This window comes from Ceratotherium simum, chromosome 7, assembly GCF_057802395.1.
Source record: "Ceratotherium simum simum isolate JZ-2026a chromosome 7, ASM5780239v1, whole genome shotgun sequence".
Classification (NCBI taxonomy): domain Eukaryota; kingdom Metazoa; phylum Chordata; class Mammalia; order Perissodactyla; family Rhinocerotidae; genus Ceratotherium; species Ceratotherium simum.
In genome coordinates, this window is record NC_141906.1 from 63,124,849 (window position 1) to 63,142,046 (window position 17,198).

General features: G+C 38.8%; 2 protein-coding genes across 6 annotated transcripts; one reads left to right on the top strand and one right to left on the bottom strand.

The window, feature by feature from the left end:
* Positions 1-1,888: 1,888 nt before the first annotated feature.
* PIH1D2 (PIH1 domain containing 2) lies at positions 1,889-7,960 on the bottom strand. 2 transcript variants are annotated; one of them, XM_087433694.1, is made up of 6 exons: positions 7,786-7,960; positions 6,772-6,990; positions 6,023-6,146; positions 5,394-5,639; positions 4,797-5,062; positions 1,889-3,158 (listed from the first exon to the last, which is right to left on the bottom strand). In XM_087433694.1, the coding sequence occupies exons 2-6, from the start codon at positions 6,946-6,948 to the stop codon at positions 3,024-3,026; spliced, it is 948 nt and encodes a 315-aa protein (XP_087289820.1). In that variant the 5' UTR covers positions 6,949-6,990; positions 7,786-7,960; the 3' UTR covers positions 1,889-3,023. The 2 variants fall into 2 exon arrangements, with proteins under 2 accessions (XP_087289820.1, XP_004427390.1); XM_004427333.3 differs by having other exon boundaries at positions 6,772-6,974; positions 7,786-7,915.
* Positions 7,961-8,046: 86 nt separating this feature from the next.
* NKAPD1 (NKAP domain containing 1) lies at positions 8,047-17,065 on the top strand. Of its 4 annotated transcripts, XM_087433695.1 has the most exons (7): positions 8,113-8,167; positions 8,294-8,725; positions 9,342-9,418; positions 11,277-11,377; positions 12,930-13,079; positions 13,985-14,038; positions 14,479-17,065. In XM_087433695.1, the coding sequence occupies exons 3-7, from the start codon at positions 9,350-9,352 to the stop codon at positions 14,984-14,986; spliced, it is 882 nt and encodes a 293-aa protein (XP_087289821.1). In that variant the 5' UTR covers positions 8,113-8,167; positions 8,294-8,725; positions 9,342-9,349; the 3' UTR covers positions 14,987-17,065. The 4 variants fall into 4 exon arrangements, with proteins under 4 accessions (XP_014640657.1, XP_087289821.1, XP_014640656.1 ...); XM_014785171.2 differs by lacking the exon at positions 8,294-8,725 and having other exon boundaries at positions 8,047-8,167; XM_014785170.2 differs by lacking the exon at positions 8,113-8,167 and having other exon boundaries at positions 8,178-8,725.
* The last annotated feature ends 133 nt before the right edge of the window (positions 17,066-17,198 follow it).

Below are 17,198 nucleotides of genomic sequence, written 5' to 3' on the forward strand. Positions count from 1 at the left end.
GTCTTTCAGTGTTGAGTCTATTTCTGAATGTTCATTATTACATGGTGCACCAGTGACACTCCATACATTCCACAAATATTTCCCGTGCTGTATTATTATGAAAACAATTCAATACATTAATCTGATTTTTCAGTAATTAGTAATTTTAGCTTGAACTGAAGCTTATGCAGAAGGAACAAGCTTATCACAAGGGACCATCATCAGTATGAGCCACATCGGGTTCAGATACATGAAACTTCAAAGATAATTCATTCTTTGCTAATGCTTATGGCTCTATTGTTCCCTTGAAAGAAAAATAAAAAGTTGCCTTCTAATAAAAATTGTTCTGAGTTAAAAATTAATCTGAACTATAATCTAAATCTGGATTCAGTCTATTTCTCTTACCAGAACTGAAAGAAAAAAGTTAGAAATAGTGTTTTTGGTTGAAATTAGATTGTTTAAAAATTAAACTGTTTTTTTTTTTTTTAATTTATTTATTTAGTGTGTTTGTGTGTGTGTGAGGAAGATCAGCCCTGAGCTAATACCCATGCCAATCCTCCTCTTTTTGCTGAGGAAGACTGGCCCTGAGCTAACATCCGTGCCCATCTTCCTCCACTTTATATGGGAGGCCGCCACAGCATGGCCTGACAAGCGGTTTGTCTGTGCGCACCCAGGATCTGAACCCGGGCCGCCCATATTCCTGCACTTTATATGGGACGCGACCACAGCATGGCCTGACAAGCGGTGTGTCTGTGCGCACCCAGGACCCGAACCTGGGCCGCCAGCAGTGGAGTGCGCGCACTTAACCACTATGCCATGGGGCCGGCCCCCTAAACTATGTGTTTCTAATGTGTCTGGTCTAATTTTTGATCTGTTGGTAATCATTTTTCACATTAAATGATTAAGACCAGGGACAGCTATGTACATGTAAGCTCTTAATACAGATACATTTTGAGTTTATAGCATTGGTAAAATAAGAACTGAGTTTAGGATAATTTAATCTCAAGGAGTCACTGAAGCACCTCATGTTGGGGTGTGGCTCTTTTAGATATTTAACTCCAATCCTGAGGTTTGTGTGTGAAGTTATGGTGTCCCAAGTCATGGTCTACAAGAGGAGATGACCAGCGTGAGAGAGGACAGGAATGTGTTGCAAGGAATACTCATTACCTAATAATGCACAAGCCGTGGAATACATGGGAATATAATCACTACTGATAATTGATCTAAAACCAAGTTTTAGTAGAAAAATCTCTCTAAAAGATAATTAATGTCCATCTCAAAAAATTTCCAGTTTTGAGGGAAAAAAACCTTGGTAAGATTCAAATTTAAACTATTCTCCAGTTCATTATTAGTTAATGCTTTTCTTGGGCAGAGTTTTGCTTTTTGTAGGGAAGGGGAGATAGAGATGTCTTTATGAACATAAAATCCATTGAAAATATAAGTGAAAATATTTTGGAAAACAGGTTGTATTATTTAACATTTTAACTTTAAGCACGTTAGATCTTGATACGCATTTTATTCATGAGTATACAAACCCATAGCTGCTGACGTTAAGTACACCTAAGTGCTGAGTGTACAAGAGTAGAGAGTCAGCCAGTTCTATGTGGTTAGGAATGGGAGTTTCCAGGAAATACGTTTTGACAGTGATTTTGTAGAATAATAGACAAGATGAAAGCATTCCAAGTTTTTGAGGGACGAGGAGAATATAATAGGTTTGTTAATTTTAGGACATCATACAGTTCTAGAAAATTTTCTGATTGATACAGTATCCTATTGCTAAAAGAATTCAAATCCAGGGCAGGTTGAAGAGAATTATATTTGTTTTTAAATGTCATATATCAGTTATTTCTTTTACACATACAACATTAGTTTCAAAAGTTAAAAAGTTTTAAAATTAAGGAGGAGTATATTTAAAGACCTTATGTTGAACTAGAATAACTACAAGGAAGCTGTGTTGTATCTAAAAACAATGATTAAAGGATGTTCATGGGCCGGCCCCGTGGCTTAGCGGTTAAGTGCATGTGCTCCGCTGCTGGCGGCCTGGGTTCGGATCCCGGGCGCGCACCAACGCACTGCTTCTCCGGCCATGCTGAGGTCGCGTCCCACATACAGCAACTAGAAGGATGTGCAACTATGACATACAGCTATCTGCTGGGGCTTTGGGGAAAAAGAAATAAATAAATAAAATTATAAAAAAAAAAGAAAAGGATGTTTAAAGTTTGAAGTGAACATTGCTTATTTGGGATATAAATTGGAAAGTTGATACCTTTGTATTGAACAACCATTTAACGACTTAGATGTATGGGAGTTGAAAAGTACATCACTTCTGTATTTTAAAAATTATTTTCTTAGGAGAAAGGCACTTGTCTCAAAGTCAACTCCTTTTTCTTAAATTAGAGTTGGATATATTTTCTATCTTATGTGCAATAACATTCAATTACTGTTACTGCATTGTTGTATCTAATCCACATACAACTCCATATCTGATATTAAATGGTTGGCCTGGGTAGCTTGGACTCCTGCCAGAACTGTGTTATACAAGTACAGAGGTTCATAGAAGCAGAGGTATGCATATTATTACATTGGCCCTATATCTTTATTGCTGGTGGAAACTTGAACTGCTATGGCCCATCTTGGTAATAAAAAACTTGCACAGTCTGCGATTTATTCCTGATACAAAAATTTACTAAGGACAAAAATTTTTTTCAACCAGCAAACCAAAAATTCTCACGTTACTTAGAAACATAAAATTTCCCAAATGATATTTAAGTTACTTAAGACCATTACAAATATCTTCAAAACAAGTATATCATGGCAAGACTGTTTTTAGTAGTTTCTGCTTGATGCCAAGTTTATTTGAGAAGAAGAGAGTTAAAAAAGATAAAACATAACAGCTGATGAGGAAATCTCATTCCATCAAAAGGAACTCTTAGAAAATATGAAACTAGTGTTTAAGATAAACCTCTATCTCTTCACCCATAATGAAGGTCCTATAACTCACATGACTTGAGCACTGAAAACCCAAAACACATGATGCTCTTGACTTAGACCAACGGCATCGTGACGAGTAATGTAGCTTTCTCTTTGATAAATTTTGCTGTAGTCATTTCAGTATCCACAGATTCTGGAAGATTCACATGTAATCTGTACTTCTCAGAGACCTCAATCAATAAATCATCCTAAGAATAATAAACCGAGAGAGATTTTAAAAGATGGAAATAGAAACTATTTCCTGGTTAAAATTTGTTATTGGATTATTCTTCCCAGTTATTCACTCCTTTCCCATGAGAAGAGGATCCTACTTATTGCTAAGTGACTTGCAATGAGCAATCAAATTGCTGATGTAAATCCCTGAAATTTTGAGGTTATTTGTTATTGCTGCTTAATACATCAAAAGTTAACTGATACAGTACCAGAAGATGAGTGTTGCCATCCTAAACTATGTGGCATGGACTTGGGGGCTGACCAGCAAACAGCAAGGAAACTTATTGGACACTGGAAAGATGGTGATCCAAGAGCCCAGAAATTATAAGACCTGAGGACTGAAAAATAGAACTAATTTTTCAACCAGTAAAGGATAAAATTACTTTTTATCAACACAGGCTGAATAAGACAGCCTAGAGGCAAAGACTAAATCACAAGTCTTTATACCCATTGTTAAACCCTCTAACTGGATTAAGGTGGATCTCAGTAAATCCTTACATTTTGCCCAAATGACAGCAATTAAGTCAAAAGAGACAGGCCATTGAAAAATGCACATGTCTAAAGAAGAATTGTGGGGTGTAGCACTGATTAGAATCAAAGAAATAAAACACTACCAGCCTGGGCTAAAACTAATTTAAAATAATCTTTGGACCCCAACATTCCATGGGCATGAAACAGGCTGAGTAAGCTGCTTAGCACCTAAGGATGGCATATCCTCCAACACTCTTTTCAGATGTGGCCAAGGTGGATAATGAAATAGGAAAAAACCTCCCAAAGATTGGAGCTGAAGGTCATGGGAAACAATGGAACTAGGGGGCTAGGTAATCAAGGAACCTTGTCATGGAAGCTAAGCAAGAACATCTACTTCCAGGAAAGGGACCCCTCACAATATCTGCCTACCATGATTTCAGAAGTGCTGTGCCCCAGTAAATGCTGTGCCTCATATTTTTCCCATTTCTGAACGGAGTCTGCTAACTATGGTTGTGCTCTCCCCATTCCACATTGTATTGTGCATGCGGTTGCGGGAGTAGATAACTTGTCTTTGCAGTTCATAGGGTTGTGGAGCAAGAGGAGCAGAATGCAGATGATGACTGCAAAATCCTGTACTTTGGAGTCTGATGCTGTGCTTGGAGGTGTCCTCCTTGGAGAGAGAAGCAAATATTTGCGACCAAGCGAGTGGACTGTGGTAGACTGTAGGATTGTTGCCAATTATTTGCTTTTCTTCTGTAAAATGATTATATATCCCTGCCGTGTAATTTCCCGTGACTACCTGTGAGAAGAATATTCTTGTAGGACTTGGCCTTGTGACTGACTTTGGCCAACAGAATGCAAGTAAAAGTGACATATGCCATGTCTGAAAGGAAATTTTAGGATCCATTGCATGGTTTGGCCATTTCTATTTTCCCTCTGCCATACTAATGGCATTTCTCAGATGGGCATTGCTCCTTGACCTGTATCTTGAAATGTGCAAGACTGGTGGAGCAGAACAAGCCTGGCTGACATATAACCTGAGCAAATCACTGTAAACCACTGAGATCCTGGAGTTTGTTACTACAGCATGATATAGTGAGTGCTGACAGATAGAAATTTATAGTATTATCTGTTCAACTTACCTCAGAAACACGAAGGTCACAGAGAGATACTGAATTAATACCAGGTAATTCAACTTTTAATTCAATTTTCAGAGGTTTTTCATTTTGATCCACCACAATTTTTAATTCATAGTCTGGTGTCTTCATCTCCACCTGGATCTCTGCACTAGAAATCTCTTCTATCAGACACCCTGTTTTGCCCGAAACTTGGTCTTTTGGCAGTAAAAGTTGAGGAGAGTGATCTGGATTGCTCACAGTACTACTTCTTATCTGTTCAAGGGTTAGTTCTTGATGAAAAAAGGGGGGAAATGAAATCACACAATTAATCAACAACAGAAAATACTAACAGGCTATGACCTATAATAGTGTTAGCCAAGATGGCAGATAAAACTGCAGCTAAATTAGTTTGGGAATCTTAAATCAAAAGAATCTTAAACCAAAGAATTTGGTTTAAAAGTATACAGGATTTAAAAATCTTTAAGGACATGCTAATATCTAATCTTTATATTTTTCTATCTTAAGTTTCTTTTAAAATCGAGACTTCTAGTTTGCAAAATATACACAGGATGCAGAAAAATTTAAATCAGTTTAATTTTCAGTTTACATTCATTAACTTACCCTTTCTCATTTTCTCTCTTAAATCTGTGGGGTCAGTTTGGATTCCCATCAGATTTTGTTTCATCCTTTCAATGCTTCCTTTTATTCTAAATTTGGTAATATGGTAAGAGTGTGAGAGAGTGAATTGGAGTTGCTCCTCAATGCATTTCATGGCCATCCATATTAATTGATCTTTTTTCACTTGGTCCTTTTCTGCTGCCTGGAGAACATCAGGATTGTAGGCAACATCGATGACTGTGTAAAGATCTGTGTGTGTAGTTCAGAGGGTGTGAGATGAAGACAACTTGTTTCACTAAGGATATTGTCAGGTAATATATTAAGCCATAATCCTGATGAAGCTAGAGAGCATAAATTTTATTCCTGTATTTTTCAGAGGCAATCATAACGGTGCTATATACACAAAATTCCAATTAGGGCATTTCGTGGCATTTTATATGGGTTAAAAACAGCTCATATTAATAGAAAAATTAAACAGTATTCAATTTGCATAAAGGTACACTTAGTCATTAACTACATTATAACCAAATAAAATATTTTACTTGTAATGCCTTTTACCAAGTAAAATCTGGTCCATGCTTATTCCCAATAAAAATTTTTAAATGTGTTTTCTCTCTCATAATTCTATGTACCTGATGTCTCAGACATATCTTCTGGTCTTCCAATACTTAGAGGTACTGGATGAGTGGTTGACTGGGGAGCTGGGATCCTTTTCCACTGACATAGGTTGATAAAAAGTATTTTTTCTTTTGGTTTCTAGAAAGCAAATAATTTTGCATATCTCAAAACCTAGGTTTTTGTTTTTAAATATCTTAAAGGTCACAGAATTTTAAGAGTGAGAATTTTAGGCTCCAAGTAAGTCATTCCATGTATTAAAACTGTGTTTGAGAAATTATACTGTTACCTGATTTCCCCAAAGCTGCTGGCTTTTTATCAAGAATCCAGTGGCTGCTCCCAGAGGAACTGGGAGGAGGAAGGGGAACTTGATCTAAGCAGCTGTTCCAGGTGAATCTGTTTGACCCTGTTTCACCACTTCTTTTCTTCCTCCACTAAATAAATTCTCTTTATTTGAAAAATCTCTATTATTTTTCTCTATTTTTCTCTGAAAAATCTCTATGATTCTCTATTAAATCATCACATTACTCTTTGTTTTCATTCTAGCAGAAAAATAGCTCATTTTGAGATCTCCAAAATATATCAAACATGAATTTCCCTTTCTTACTCCTTCAAAACAATCTTCCACACTACTGTTTCCACTTAGAGTGGCAGTTTCCGTCAAGTTTTCTTGTGTTAAAGTAGCAATAGCTAAGGGTAAGCTATTCTCCAGTTATTTCAGGATCATTTCATTCATTCCCCATCCTGGGGCACCAACTCTACATACCAGGATCCTGGTTTGTAGACAGAGCTGTGGTTCTGGGGCAGCCCAGAGCTGTTTCCCCTCTTTCAATTGCTGTTGAATGAACTTCTCATAGCTCTCAGGATTACTTTCAGCCAGATCATCTAGGAGGTTCCAGAATTGAGTAACTTGGCTGAGCAGACCCTTTGAGGATGACTCCATGATTCCAGTGAATAGGCCTCTTACGTCTGTGGAAAGACTTGACTTAAGGGAAAAAAAGTCTTTGTAACTATTGATTCATTTCTTCTTTTAGGGGAGGAGGAATATGTCAGGAATTGTTTGGGTGAAGTTAGCAGCTATCCTTAACACCTGTGTCTAAAAAAACTGGGCTCAGCACCACTTTATCTTTTCCTTATTCTCTAATTATCTAGTAACGCTTCCTAAATTCTCAAGTTGTCCTCTCAAATAAGGCCTTACCTCTGCCTAGACCCTCTACAAGCCCTGAGGGGACAGAGTAGTCATTTTAAGTCTGGACTTCCTGGTGATTTTCTCATTCCAGTACCTAGGCATTGGCTGACTGGTACCTATCCAGTCCTGAAATTGCCAGAGGTGTGTGTGGAGTGAGGGCCACATGAGACTTCCTCAATCCTCAGCACAGCTTAGTATTTAAAAGTATGGACTCGAGAGCCAGAACGCCTAGATTCCAATCGTAGCTCCACACTTACTAGGTGTGTGACCTTGAGAAATAATTTATATATGTGCCTCAGTTTGTTGTCCCCAAAATGAAGACGATAATACCTATCTCATAGGGTTATTGTGAGGATTAAGTAAGCTAATATAGAGAGGCTGAACACCTGGTCAACACTATATGAGAGTAATAATATCCTCTCTGACTGGAGATAACCTCCCTCGCACCCTCCTCCCTCACTGGAGAGGTGTCCCACAGCATCCACAGAACGAGAAGAAGAGGAGGTCTGGGCTCTTCGAACACTATATTAGGATTAGACTAAATGGGAAACTTAACTAACCGACAACCATTCCGGAGGTCGCCCAACTCACCTCTTCTCTCAGTTCCTTGACAAACCGCTACACCTGTTACCAGGGTAACCAGGCTGGGTACAGCCTCTAATTGGGTCCGGGAAGCTGCAGACAGAAAGGTCTCTTTACATCCAGTTCCGGAGGAATCTCCCTCTTCTGGTGCTGAGCTTGCTTTTCAGCTGAGCCCGACCCACTTCTTTTTCAGGAAGGCGCCCGTCTCCCTTCTGCACCTGTCGACCTCTAGCGCGTCCTGGAGACCCTCCCTGTGGGAGTCTTTTTGGGTCTCCTGTTGGTGGGAAGAATTTCTCAGGAGCACGACTTCCGGCCTGAAAGGGAAGCCTGCTTCCTTTCCTCCCAGACCGCTTCCTCCCCCCACCCCCGCCACGCGAGGCTGCGGCGCACGGTATGGGTGTGTTTGTGTGTATTTGTGTGGGGAGGGCGTGTGGAGGGAAGGTTACCGGGAGCTCTGTGGCCCCAGGGGAGCAGGGATCCCGGTGACAAAAATGGGGGTATTTTCTCTGTCTTCCAGTTGGAAGACTCAACTCCCCCTTCAGGCACTTTAGATACTTCTTGGGGCCCAGTGGACGGTCATACCCTTCCAAAGCGTCCCCATCCTTTCTGGGGAGCGAAACCCACCCCCTGGGTCCGTCCCAGAGGAGCGTGAGCGGGGCATGCCCCAGCCGCCCCGACCGTCCGGATCCCGCGCCGGCGCAGCCTCAGGCCTCAGTCCGGAGAGGTACCTGCTGTCGGCCTGGGCTGGGGGAAAGGCCGCCGCGGCCTGGGCCGCGGGTGAGGGCAGAATAACCGGTGGGAAGGCTGCGTTTTCACGAAGGACTCGGGTGAAGCTGCAGAGCTGCCTTTGAGCCCTGACTCCTTGGCTTCCTGGGTCGGAGGAGATCTTGTAATGGAGTGGTTCTTCGTCTCACACTAACAAGATGCCTGATTTCCTCAGGATCGAGGGGTGAGTGAGCGGGGGGATGGTTGCACAAAGCCCCTGCTAGTGCACACGTGAATATCCCTGTCAAAATAGAAAGTAAAATTCCCCTAGGTGGAGAAATTGAGGGCATCTCTGCATTCGATGTTTTTCGGCGTCGGTTTTTGTTACTGTTGACATTTGTGGTCCCTGACACTCTCAAATCTAGGTATTTGCTTCATCGCAAACTAATTTTGGGATTCGAGAGTTGATTTCTAATCAGGACCTTGTTTGCTTTGGGCTGTGTGGCCTGGAGCAAGTTATGGCTTGAAGGAAATTTCATCCATAAAGTAGGAATGAAGATACTTGCTTCATATAAAATATAGTTATTTTGAGGATTAAATAAAATGATACTTGCTTTTGAAAGCACTTAATTTTGTGCAATTTCAAAGAGCTCCAGTGTACATTATCTCCTTTCATCCTCACATTAGTGTGGTCAGGCTTTTTCCCCTTGTAATGGTGAAGGAAAAACTGTTCCTCAGGATCTCTGACTTCGAGTTCAGTGATCTTTCCTTTACCTTATGCTTCTTTATAGCATTGTAATAAAAGACAAGGTGTTAAAGGGAATTTTTATTATTAAATGTTATTTATTGATTCATTTCAGATTGAAGAATGTCCCGGGTTCCATTGGGGAAAGTCCTCCTGAGGAATGTCATCCGGCACACAGATGCTCACAATAAGGTGAGAGGTAAAACCTAGTTCTTCCTCAGCATTTAATGAGGGCATGCAGTGTGCCAAGCATTATTTTGGTACAGTTGGGAGATACAAAAGATGAATAAAATAGATAATTATAATACTATTTGATAAGTACTTAGAGACGTATACAAAGTGCTTTAGTGCACTGAGGAAGAAATAATGAAATCTGCCTTGGGGAATTAGGAAAGGCTTCACAGAATGGGTGGTATTTGAGCTGCTGCTATTTGGACTAGTTGATTGATGAACAGGTTCAAGTTTACCAGGTGTAAAAGATCATTCCAGACAGAACACCATGTACTAACATGGCAACAAGAAAGAGCATGAAGCACTTGGGGCATGGCAAGAAATTGTGTGCATCCAGAAAATAGGGAATGTGGGGGATAGTGACAGAAGATGAGGCCCGAGTGCTAAATTAGAGTTGGATTATGATGCTTGGAGATTAGACTTTCTCCTCTAGGCAATAAAGAAACCATCAAATGATTTTAAGCAGGATGTGACATAATTGCATTTGTATTTTAGAAAGATGATTTGTTAGCTGGGTAGGGGTTAGATCAGAAGGGTGAAACAGTAGAGAGATTAATTAGGAGGTAATTACAATGTTCCAGGTGAGAGATAATGAGGGGTTCGCATGAAAGCAGTGATACTAGGGATGAAGATGAGGAATTTAGGAGATAGACTCCAAAGAACTTGGTGACTTATGGGATGATAATGATAATTATAGAATCAAATATAGACACCTTGTGTTATATATATTGACTGGGTGAATGATGATGCTATTAATTGAGATAGGGAACAAAAGAAAAGGGACAAGTATGATGGGAAAGGTAATTAGTTTGGTTTTGAATATGTTGATGGTGAGGTGCTTATAGGATGTCCAAAGAGTTGGAAATTCAGACTTGGAGGAAAGGAGAAAAGTTGAGGCTGGATGTAAAGGTTTGGGGATTATTGATATACAGGAATTGATAGAGGTCATGAGAATAGATGAAGTCACCTAGGAGAGCACATATGATGAAAAGAGGGCCCAGAATCCTTGTTTGGTTTTCTTTGGTGAACTCTACAACTCCTAGTTTGATCATAAGTGTTATTACTATCATATCTCCTGATATTTTGATTGTGAGTGAGGGTATAACTGTTACCTAAGCAGCCTCTGTCATCATGTTAAACCACCCCTGGTTGGATAATGAGCGTAGATTTGAAAGTGGGGGCTAAAAGAGATAAATCTACCACAGATTTAACAAAACATTACAGAAAGACTTAGAAATAAAATGTATTCTTGTTTTTGGGCAATTGTAATTTGCTTTTCAGGAAATTCTCTAGCAGTTCTCGTTTGTTCTATTTTGTTTTTAACAAAAATTATAATGTTGTGAGAAGAGACTTAGCCTAGAAAGTTTAAAGACCTGTCCTTACTAGCTTTTTGACTTTGATAAAATCTCTGAGCTTTTGTTTCTTCTCAATAAGATGTAATAATGGTACCTGCTTTGTTTTCCTCATAAGATTGCTTAAGGTTCACTTGAGGTGATACAATTAAAATCACAAAGCATTTTAGAAACATAAGGATTATCATTTGCTAATTGCAGCATAACTGCAAAATTTATAAGGTAGTAAGTGTGTCTATGCAGGGGTTAAAAAGTTCTGTTGCTGCAGAATTCTACATATTTGAGATTTACTGCGTCAGATTGTTTAACCACTCTAGAGAAACCAGAATTTGCTTCCCACGTTCCTGATTGTAACCCAGTCTGTAATCCAATAATTAGTGCAGACCATATTTTCAATTACTTTTCTGTGATGTAAAGTGTTATTTTTGTTAAATTATTTTTATTTCTTTCCTTTTAAAAAAATCTAGATTCAGGAGGAATCAGATATGTGGAAAATAAGAGAACTGGAGAAGCAGATGGAAGATGCTTACCAGGGGACCAAAAGGAAAATGTTACCCAGCAGTTCAAGGTGAAGTTGCAGCTCTGAGAACCATAATAATTCTCATCTTAGTCAGAGTCATTACCTTTTGTTTAAAAACACTTCGGTGTGCTTAAGATAGATGAATTCAGTTCAGTGAGTCCTTAAGCCACCTCTCTTTCATAAATCTAGACCCAAGCATAAAGGTAATGGCTATGATGCATATGGCCTCATTCTTTGTACTTGTTTGCAATGGAGAATTTAAAAATTCTGCCTTGAACAATTCTAAACATCTAGGATTCTGTGAATTCTGACTTAGCCTGATGGCTTTTAACTCAAGATTTTCTATTGGTATCTTATGGTCACTTAGCTGATCATTCACTCCCTTCCCCTATTAGTCTTTCATTCTCTCTCTCAGCCTTTTTTTTACCCCATCTACTTACTATCTTCGCCAAGTCACACGGCCTTTCATATTACCTTCTTAATAATTTGCATCTGAATATGAAGGATTATGCAGGCTTTGTTATCTTACCTGTGGAGGTATAGGAACGTCTGAGTATTGGGGACATCTCTTGAGCCTCATATGCCTGTTAGTTTAGAGCTGTGTGTATGAAAAATGACTATAAAGTAATAATGCTGATTTCTAAAGCCACCCAGGGAAATAGTTAATAGTTAAGATATTTAAGGAGAGTGAGTGTGCCTGCAGAGTATGTGGACTTTGGGGTGTGACTGGCTGTGTGTGAAGGGTTTCAGACAAGAAAGTATTCTTGGTATCCACGGTAAAGAAGGCAGAGTCTCAACACAAAAATAAATATCTTTTCAGTCTGTTTTCTGAAAAGATGGTCCTTTGAGAATTTAGAAGTATATTAGTGAAGATAATGATTTGTTTTGTATTGGTTGTTCAATTCCAAGTGGCGTTTCCAGGAACAAAATATTATTCTTTTAGAGTGGACTATTAATGCCTGTCATGGTGAATAAATCTTTAAAACATAATCTCTTTAGGGGCAGGGATTCTGATTATCTCATTTGCTATTCTATTCCCAGCAGTTAGAACAGTGTCTGGCACATAGGAGGCCCTTAAACATTTTTGATAACTGATGAGCTGGCTTAGTGACCAGTTAGTGGACATTATAAGCACAAACTGGATCAGTGGTTCTCACACCCCAGCATACTCATGGGTTAGGCTTTGCTCCCACTGTTACTATGACCTCTCTACAGCAAGTTGCTAGTTTACAGGGAAGGGATTGTATTTCAAAATCTCTAGGGTAGTTTGAAATGGCTCCAGCTGTGATGATGCTCTCTTTCCTTCTTTGCATGCCCTCCTAGTTGAGAATCAGTGAGCCACAGCATGCCACAGTCCAGAAGTCATTTTGTCTATACTCTGCAATAGGATGGGTAGTAATGGTCAGGTTTTCATTGGACAACTACACAGACTTATAGAGAGGAACAGATCAATTTTTTTCACATGATTTTTTTTTAACATTAAGTATCAGGTTGTTTTGTTCTCCCTTTAGCTTGTTCATTGAATTTTGTGCATAACGTTCCAAAAAGTAACCTCAAAGATTGCTTCTAAACCTAAAAGTTCTCCTGTTTTCTCTTATAGCCGGATGCGTAGTGATGGTTTTGATGAAGAAAGTCAAAGAGACTATTGGAGGCCAAAGAATGAAATTTCTGGGACACTAGAAGATGATTTTCTTAAGGCTAAATCCTGGAACAAGAAGTTATATGATTATGAAGCTAACATGCCAGACAGGTTTGTGACTAAATTCTTGTGACCATTAATATTTGGCCTGAGAATGTATACTTTTAAAAATTAACTATCGCTACAAAAACTTGTACACAAATGTTAATAGCCTAATTATTTATAATGGCCAAAAAGTGGAAACCCAAATGTCTATCAACTGATGAATGAGTAAACAAGATGTGGTATATGTAATGGTAGTGGAATGTTATTTGGCAGTAAAAGGAATAAAGTACTGATACATACCATAACATGGATGAACCTTGAAAACATTATGCTAGGTGAAGAAAGCCAGACACAAAAGGCCACTTATATGATTCTTTTTATATGATATGTCCAGAGTAGGCAAATCTAGAGACAGAAAGTAGAGTAGTGGTTGCCATACGCTACTGGAGAGGGAGGAATGGAGAGTTAACAGATAGAGTTTCTTTTTGGAATGATGAAAATGTTCTGAATTTAGATAGTGGTGATGGTTGCACAACTCTGAATATACTAAAAGCCACTGAATTGTATGCATTAACAGAGTGAATTTTATGGTATATGAATTCTCAATAAAGTTGTTATTTTAAAAAATTGTCCCAATGTAGACAGCATTATGTTATGAGATGTTTTTGGAGAAGTACTTCACAGCTAAAGAGCAGAGTATTAAGAGTTCCTTAGTGTTTCTTAAGGAAGAGAATGGCAAGTTCTCTTACAGATGGACAAAGGAATCCTTTGTGTCTGAAATGATATTGTCCAGTACAGAAAATGTAGCCAACTAAGTTAGTGAGCTATAATGTGGGGTTGGCTCTACCTTATCTCTGTTTTCTTTGTTCTGTGTGTATGTGTATGCGTGCACTCCCAAGTCTAATTTGTTTTAGTTTTCAAAATGTGTGCATTGCTTTACAGTATGTGTAATAAAATATGTCATCTTACAGATGGGGTCACAGTGGTTATAAAGAGTTATATCCTGAAGAATTTGAAACAGACAGGTAAGGCAAATAGGCTTACTGAAGAAAAATTTAGAAACTAAGATTAGTACAAAGTCCAAACTATGAATTGAGTTCCTAATTTTTACAAAGGATATAACATTTGCCATTAAAAATGTAACCAGAGAAATAACAGGCAATTTAATTGGGAGATGATTGGTTTTTTGCCTTTCCCTGATTGGTGTTCCACATATCTGTAGCACTTAGGTTTTATATATAGTATTCCATACAGTAACTCAGTATGGCAGATTATAATTTTTATCTTCATTTTAAAGATAAGGAAACAAAAACTTAGTGAGGTGATAGTCGCTTAGTAACCCTATGTGAAAGCTCTGATTTAATATTTAGATGTTAACCCCCAACTTCCTGTCTAGAATGTGGAATATTAAAATATAAATACACTTTTTATTTTCTATAGTAAAGCAGTTTCTCTTTTTTATTAGTAGTGATCAGCAAGATATTACCAATGGAAAAAAACCATCTCCCCAGGTAAAATCATCTACCCATGAATCTCACAAACACAAGAAGTCAAAGAAATCCCACAAAAAAAAGCAGAAAAAAAAGTCACACAAAAAACAGAAGAAAAGCAAAAAGGAAGCCACAGATATAACAGCAGATTCCTCAAGCGAGTTCTCAGAAGAAACTGGGGCTTCTAGTACCAGGAAACGGAAACAACCACATAAGCACAAGAAAAAATCCAGGAAAAAGTCTGTCAAAAAACCTGCTTTATTCTTAGAGGCAGAAAATGACAGTTCCCAGTCAGATGATTCTGCATCCAGCAGTTCTGAGGAAAGTAAGGAAAGAGACACTAAGAAAACCAAGAGGAAAAAGAGAGATAAAAAAGTCCATATCCCTATAGTTAACAATGAAATACAGGAGAGGACAAACAAACGCACAAATTGGAAAGTGGCTACAGATGAAAGGTCTGCTGAGAGTTCAGAGGATGACTAAATGAGAAAGAGACATTCTTCAGTTTCCATGAGACTCTGGATATTACAGCTCTTACACCTTGGGGTTTTGCCAGTGACTCTATTGCTTAGCACAGGGGGCCTGAGGTCAGAGCTGTCCTGTGCCATCTATATATGTTCTGACAGACTTCTTATCTTCTATTTTGGCCTGTTAAACTTGATCCTCTTATGTTAATAGGGAATCTGGTATTTTGTTATTAAGGTTTCTTGAAGAGATTATTTTTTTGCAATTAATCACATTTAGTGTAGAGAGCATATACAGCAAATTAAAAGCCCCAGAAAGCTGAACCCAATAATGACCTGGGTACACCAGTTGGAATGTTGAATTTGGGGAAAGTAAGGGCTGGGATCAAGAGGTGGATTGGAACCAGTGCTGTGTAGGATGGTATGATAAAGCAACATCAAGTTGCTCTCTTGTCAGTTTTATAGCAGGTGCCACAACTTGACTTTTGTCTTCATTCTTGGTGCTTTGATCTTTCTGTATTTTGGCCCCATAGATGTGGTCCGGTTTACTTACTGAGGGAGTAAGCATAAGAACATTTTCCCTTCATGATAACATTCAGACAGCTGTTATTAGAAGAGACTAGGATTTTCTGTCAAATTCCCCTGGTGGATAGGGTCTGGCTACACTCAGTACACCCCTAAACATGATAACTGGATGGGAAGTGGTATTCCAGTTCCATTGGTGCATACTGCTTATATGGACTTGTGTTCAAAATTATTTCTTCAGTTGACTTAGGTAAGTCTTCAACCAAATGGGGAAGAATTAGGAATTAGTCATGCTAATGGTGCTCTGAACAGGATTCAGGACAGCAACTACCATTTAAATTTGTCTTCCTGTTCATCTCTAAATCTATTAATGAACTTAGATTTTCCCTGAAACTAGGTTGAATCAGTTCAAGAATAAAACAGGCTTCTCAGGGACATATTCACTTCCCAGTCCGCCTTTGGATTAAAGCACCAAGTAGAAACCGTGTTATTTCACTTTGCTACATGGTCATATGTCGCTTAACGACTGGGATACATTCTGAGAAATGCACTGTTAGGGGATTGTGTAGTTGTGCAAACATCAGAGTGTACTTAGACACACCTAGGCTATATGGTACTCATCTTATGGGATGACCATTGTATATGGGGTCTGTCGTTGACCGAAACATCCTTATGTGGCGCATGACTGGACCGTGATCCCTGCTATGTTAATACTTAAGAAACCAAAACATCATTTGAAAGAAGGCTGGCAGAACAAGTGAATTTTTTCATTATGGCAGATCAAGTGACATATCACTGTTTTTTCCTGGTTGTCACTTCATGGGCTGAGTAAAAAGCTTGAAAACTCAAACTTTGGTCTTGGTTCTGCCACTAATTGGTTATGAGGTCCAGAACAGGTAAGTTAACCCCCCAGCCCTCCTTTCCCCTGTGTAATACAGAAATATTTCATGGTAGCATGACAGTGTAAGACACCAGCAATAGAATATAACTATGACAACATTCCATGAGGTGGTAATACTTTGTGGTTCTAACTATTAAATTTGTTCTCTTTACAGAACAGATTTCTAATAAAATGCTTAGTCATAAAATACATGGTTGGCCAGAGGTTCCCTATCCCTTGATTATACACAGGTGCTACCTTTTGGGATATTTATTTGAAATATTAATACTTTGGTACTTAACTGTCAATGTTCCATGGTGTGTATTTTTACCTTTGGGATTAGTAGAGGCCCAAGGGGGGAAGAACAGTCTATAATTACTACCTCTTAACCTAAAGCAATTGTTTTGTTTTTGGAGCAAATGAAATCTTTGTTGGAAGGCGTTTTCAGCATGTATTTTTTTTAGCATTGTTTCTGTGCTATAAAAGTACTGATTCTAAGCACAGACTCAGGAAGATGGGCCAGTGGAACAAGGCATCTCCAGGAAGTTGGTTCTATTTAGGTCTTGACCTTCCCTTCCTCCCATACTAGCAGGCCTCTTTCCCAACAAATATACATCTTGCCTGTTTTGTTTTTTTGCCATGTTTACCTTTTCTCGGTCATGTATAAGCAATAAAGCTGTTTCCTGTTCTTCACCTTTCTCAACCCCACATTCTCTTCTATGCCTGAGGCTAAGGCTTTGATAGTTCTTCCAGCCCCTTAAATATGGCTTAGGGTGGCTCTTCAAAACCTAAGATCTCCCATTTGCAGTACTGGCCTTGGAACACA

Excerpts from the sequence above, each read along its gene's own strand:
- PIH1D2 (XM_087433694.1), bottom strand. The coding sequence starts at position 6,948 with ATGGAGTCATCCTCAAAGGGTCTGCTCAGCCAAGTTACTCAATTCTGG. Across the intron at positions 6,147-6,771 it reads GTCTACAAACCAGGATCCTG|AAACCAAAAGAAAAAATACT; the intron begins GTATGTAGAGTT and ends TTTGCTTTCTAG. Across the intron at positions 3,159-4,796 it reads GTGACCTTCGTGTTTCTGAG|GATGATTTATTGATTGAGGT; the intron begins GTAAGTTGAACA and ends TATTATTCTTAG.
- NKAPD1 (XM_014785171.2), top strand. The coding sequence starts at position 9,350 with ATGTCCCGGGTTCCATTGGGGAAAGTCCTCCTGAGGAATGTCATCCGG. Across the intron at positions 9,419-11,276 it reads ACACAGATGCTCACAATAAG|ATTCAGGAGGAATCAGATAT; the intron begins GTGAGAGGTAAA and ends AAAAAAATCTAG. Across the intron at positions 13,080-13,984 it reads GAAGCTAACATGCCAGACAG|ATGGGGTCACAGTGGTTATA; the intron begins GTTTGTGACTAA and ends GTCATCTTACAG.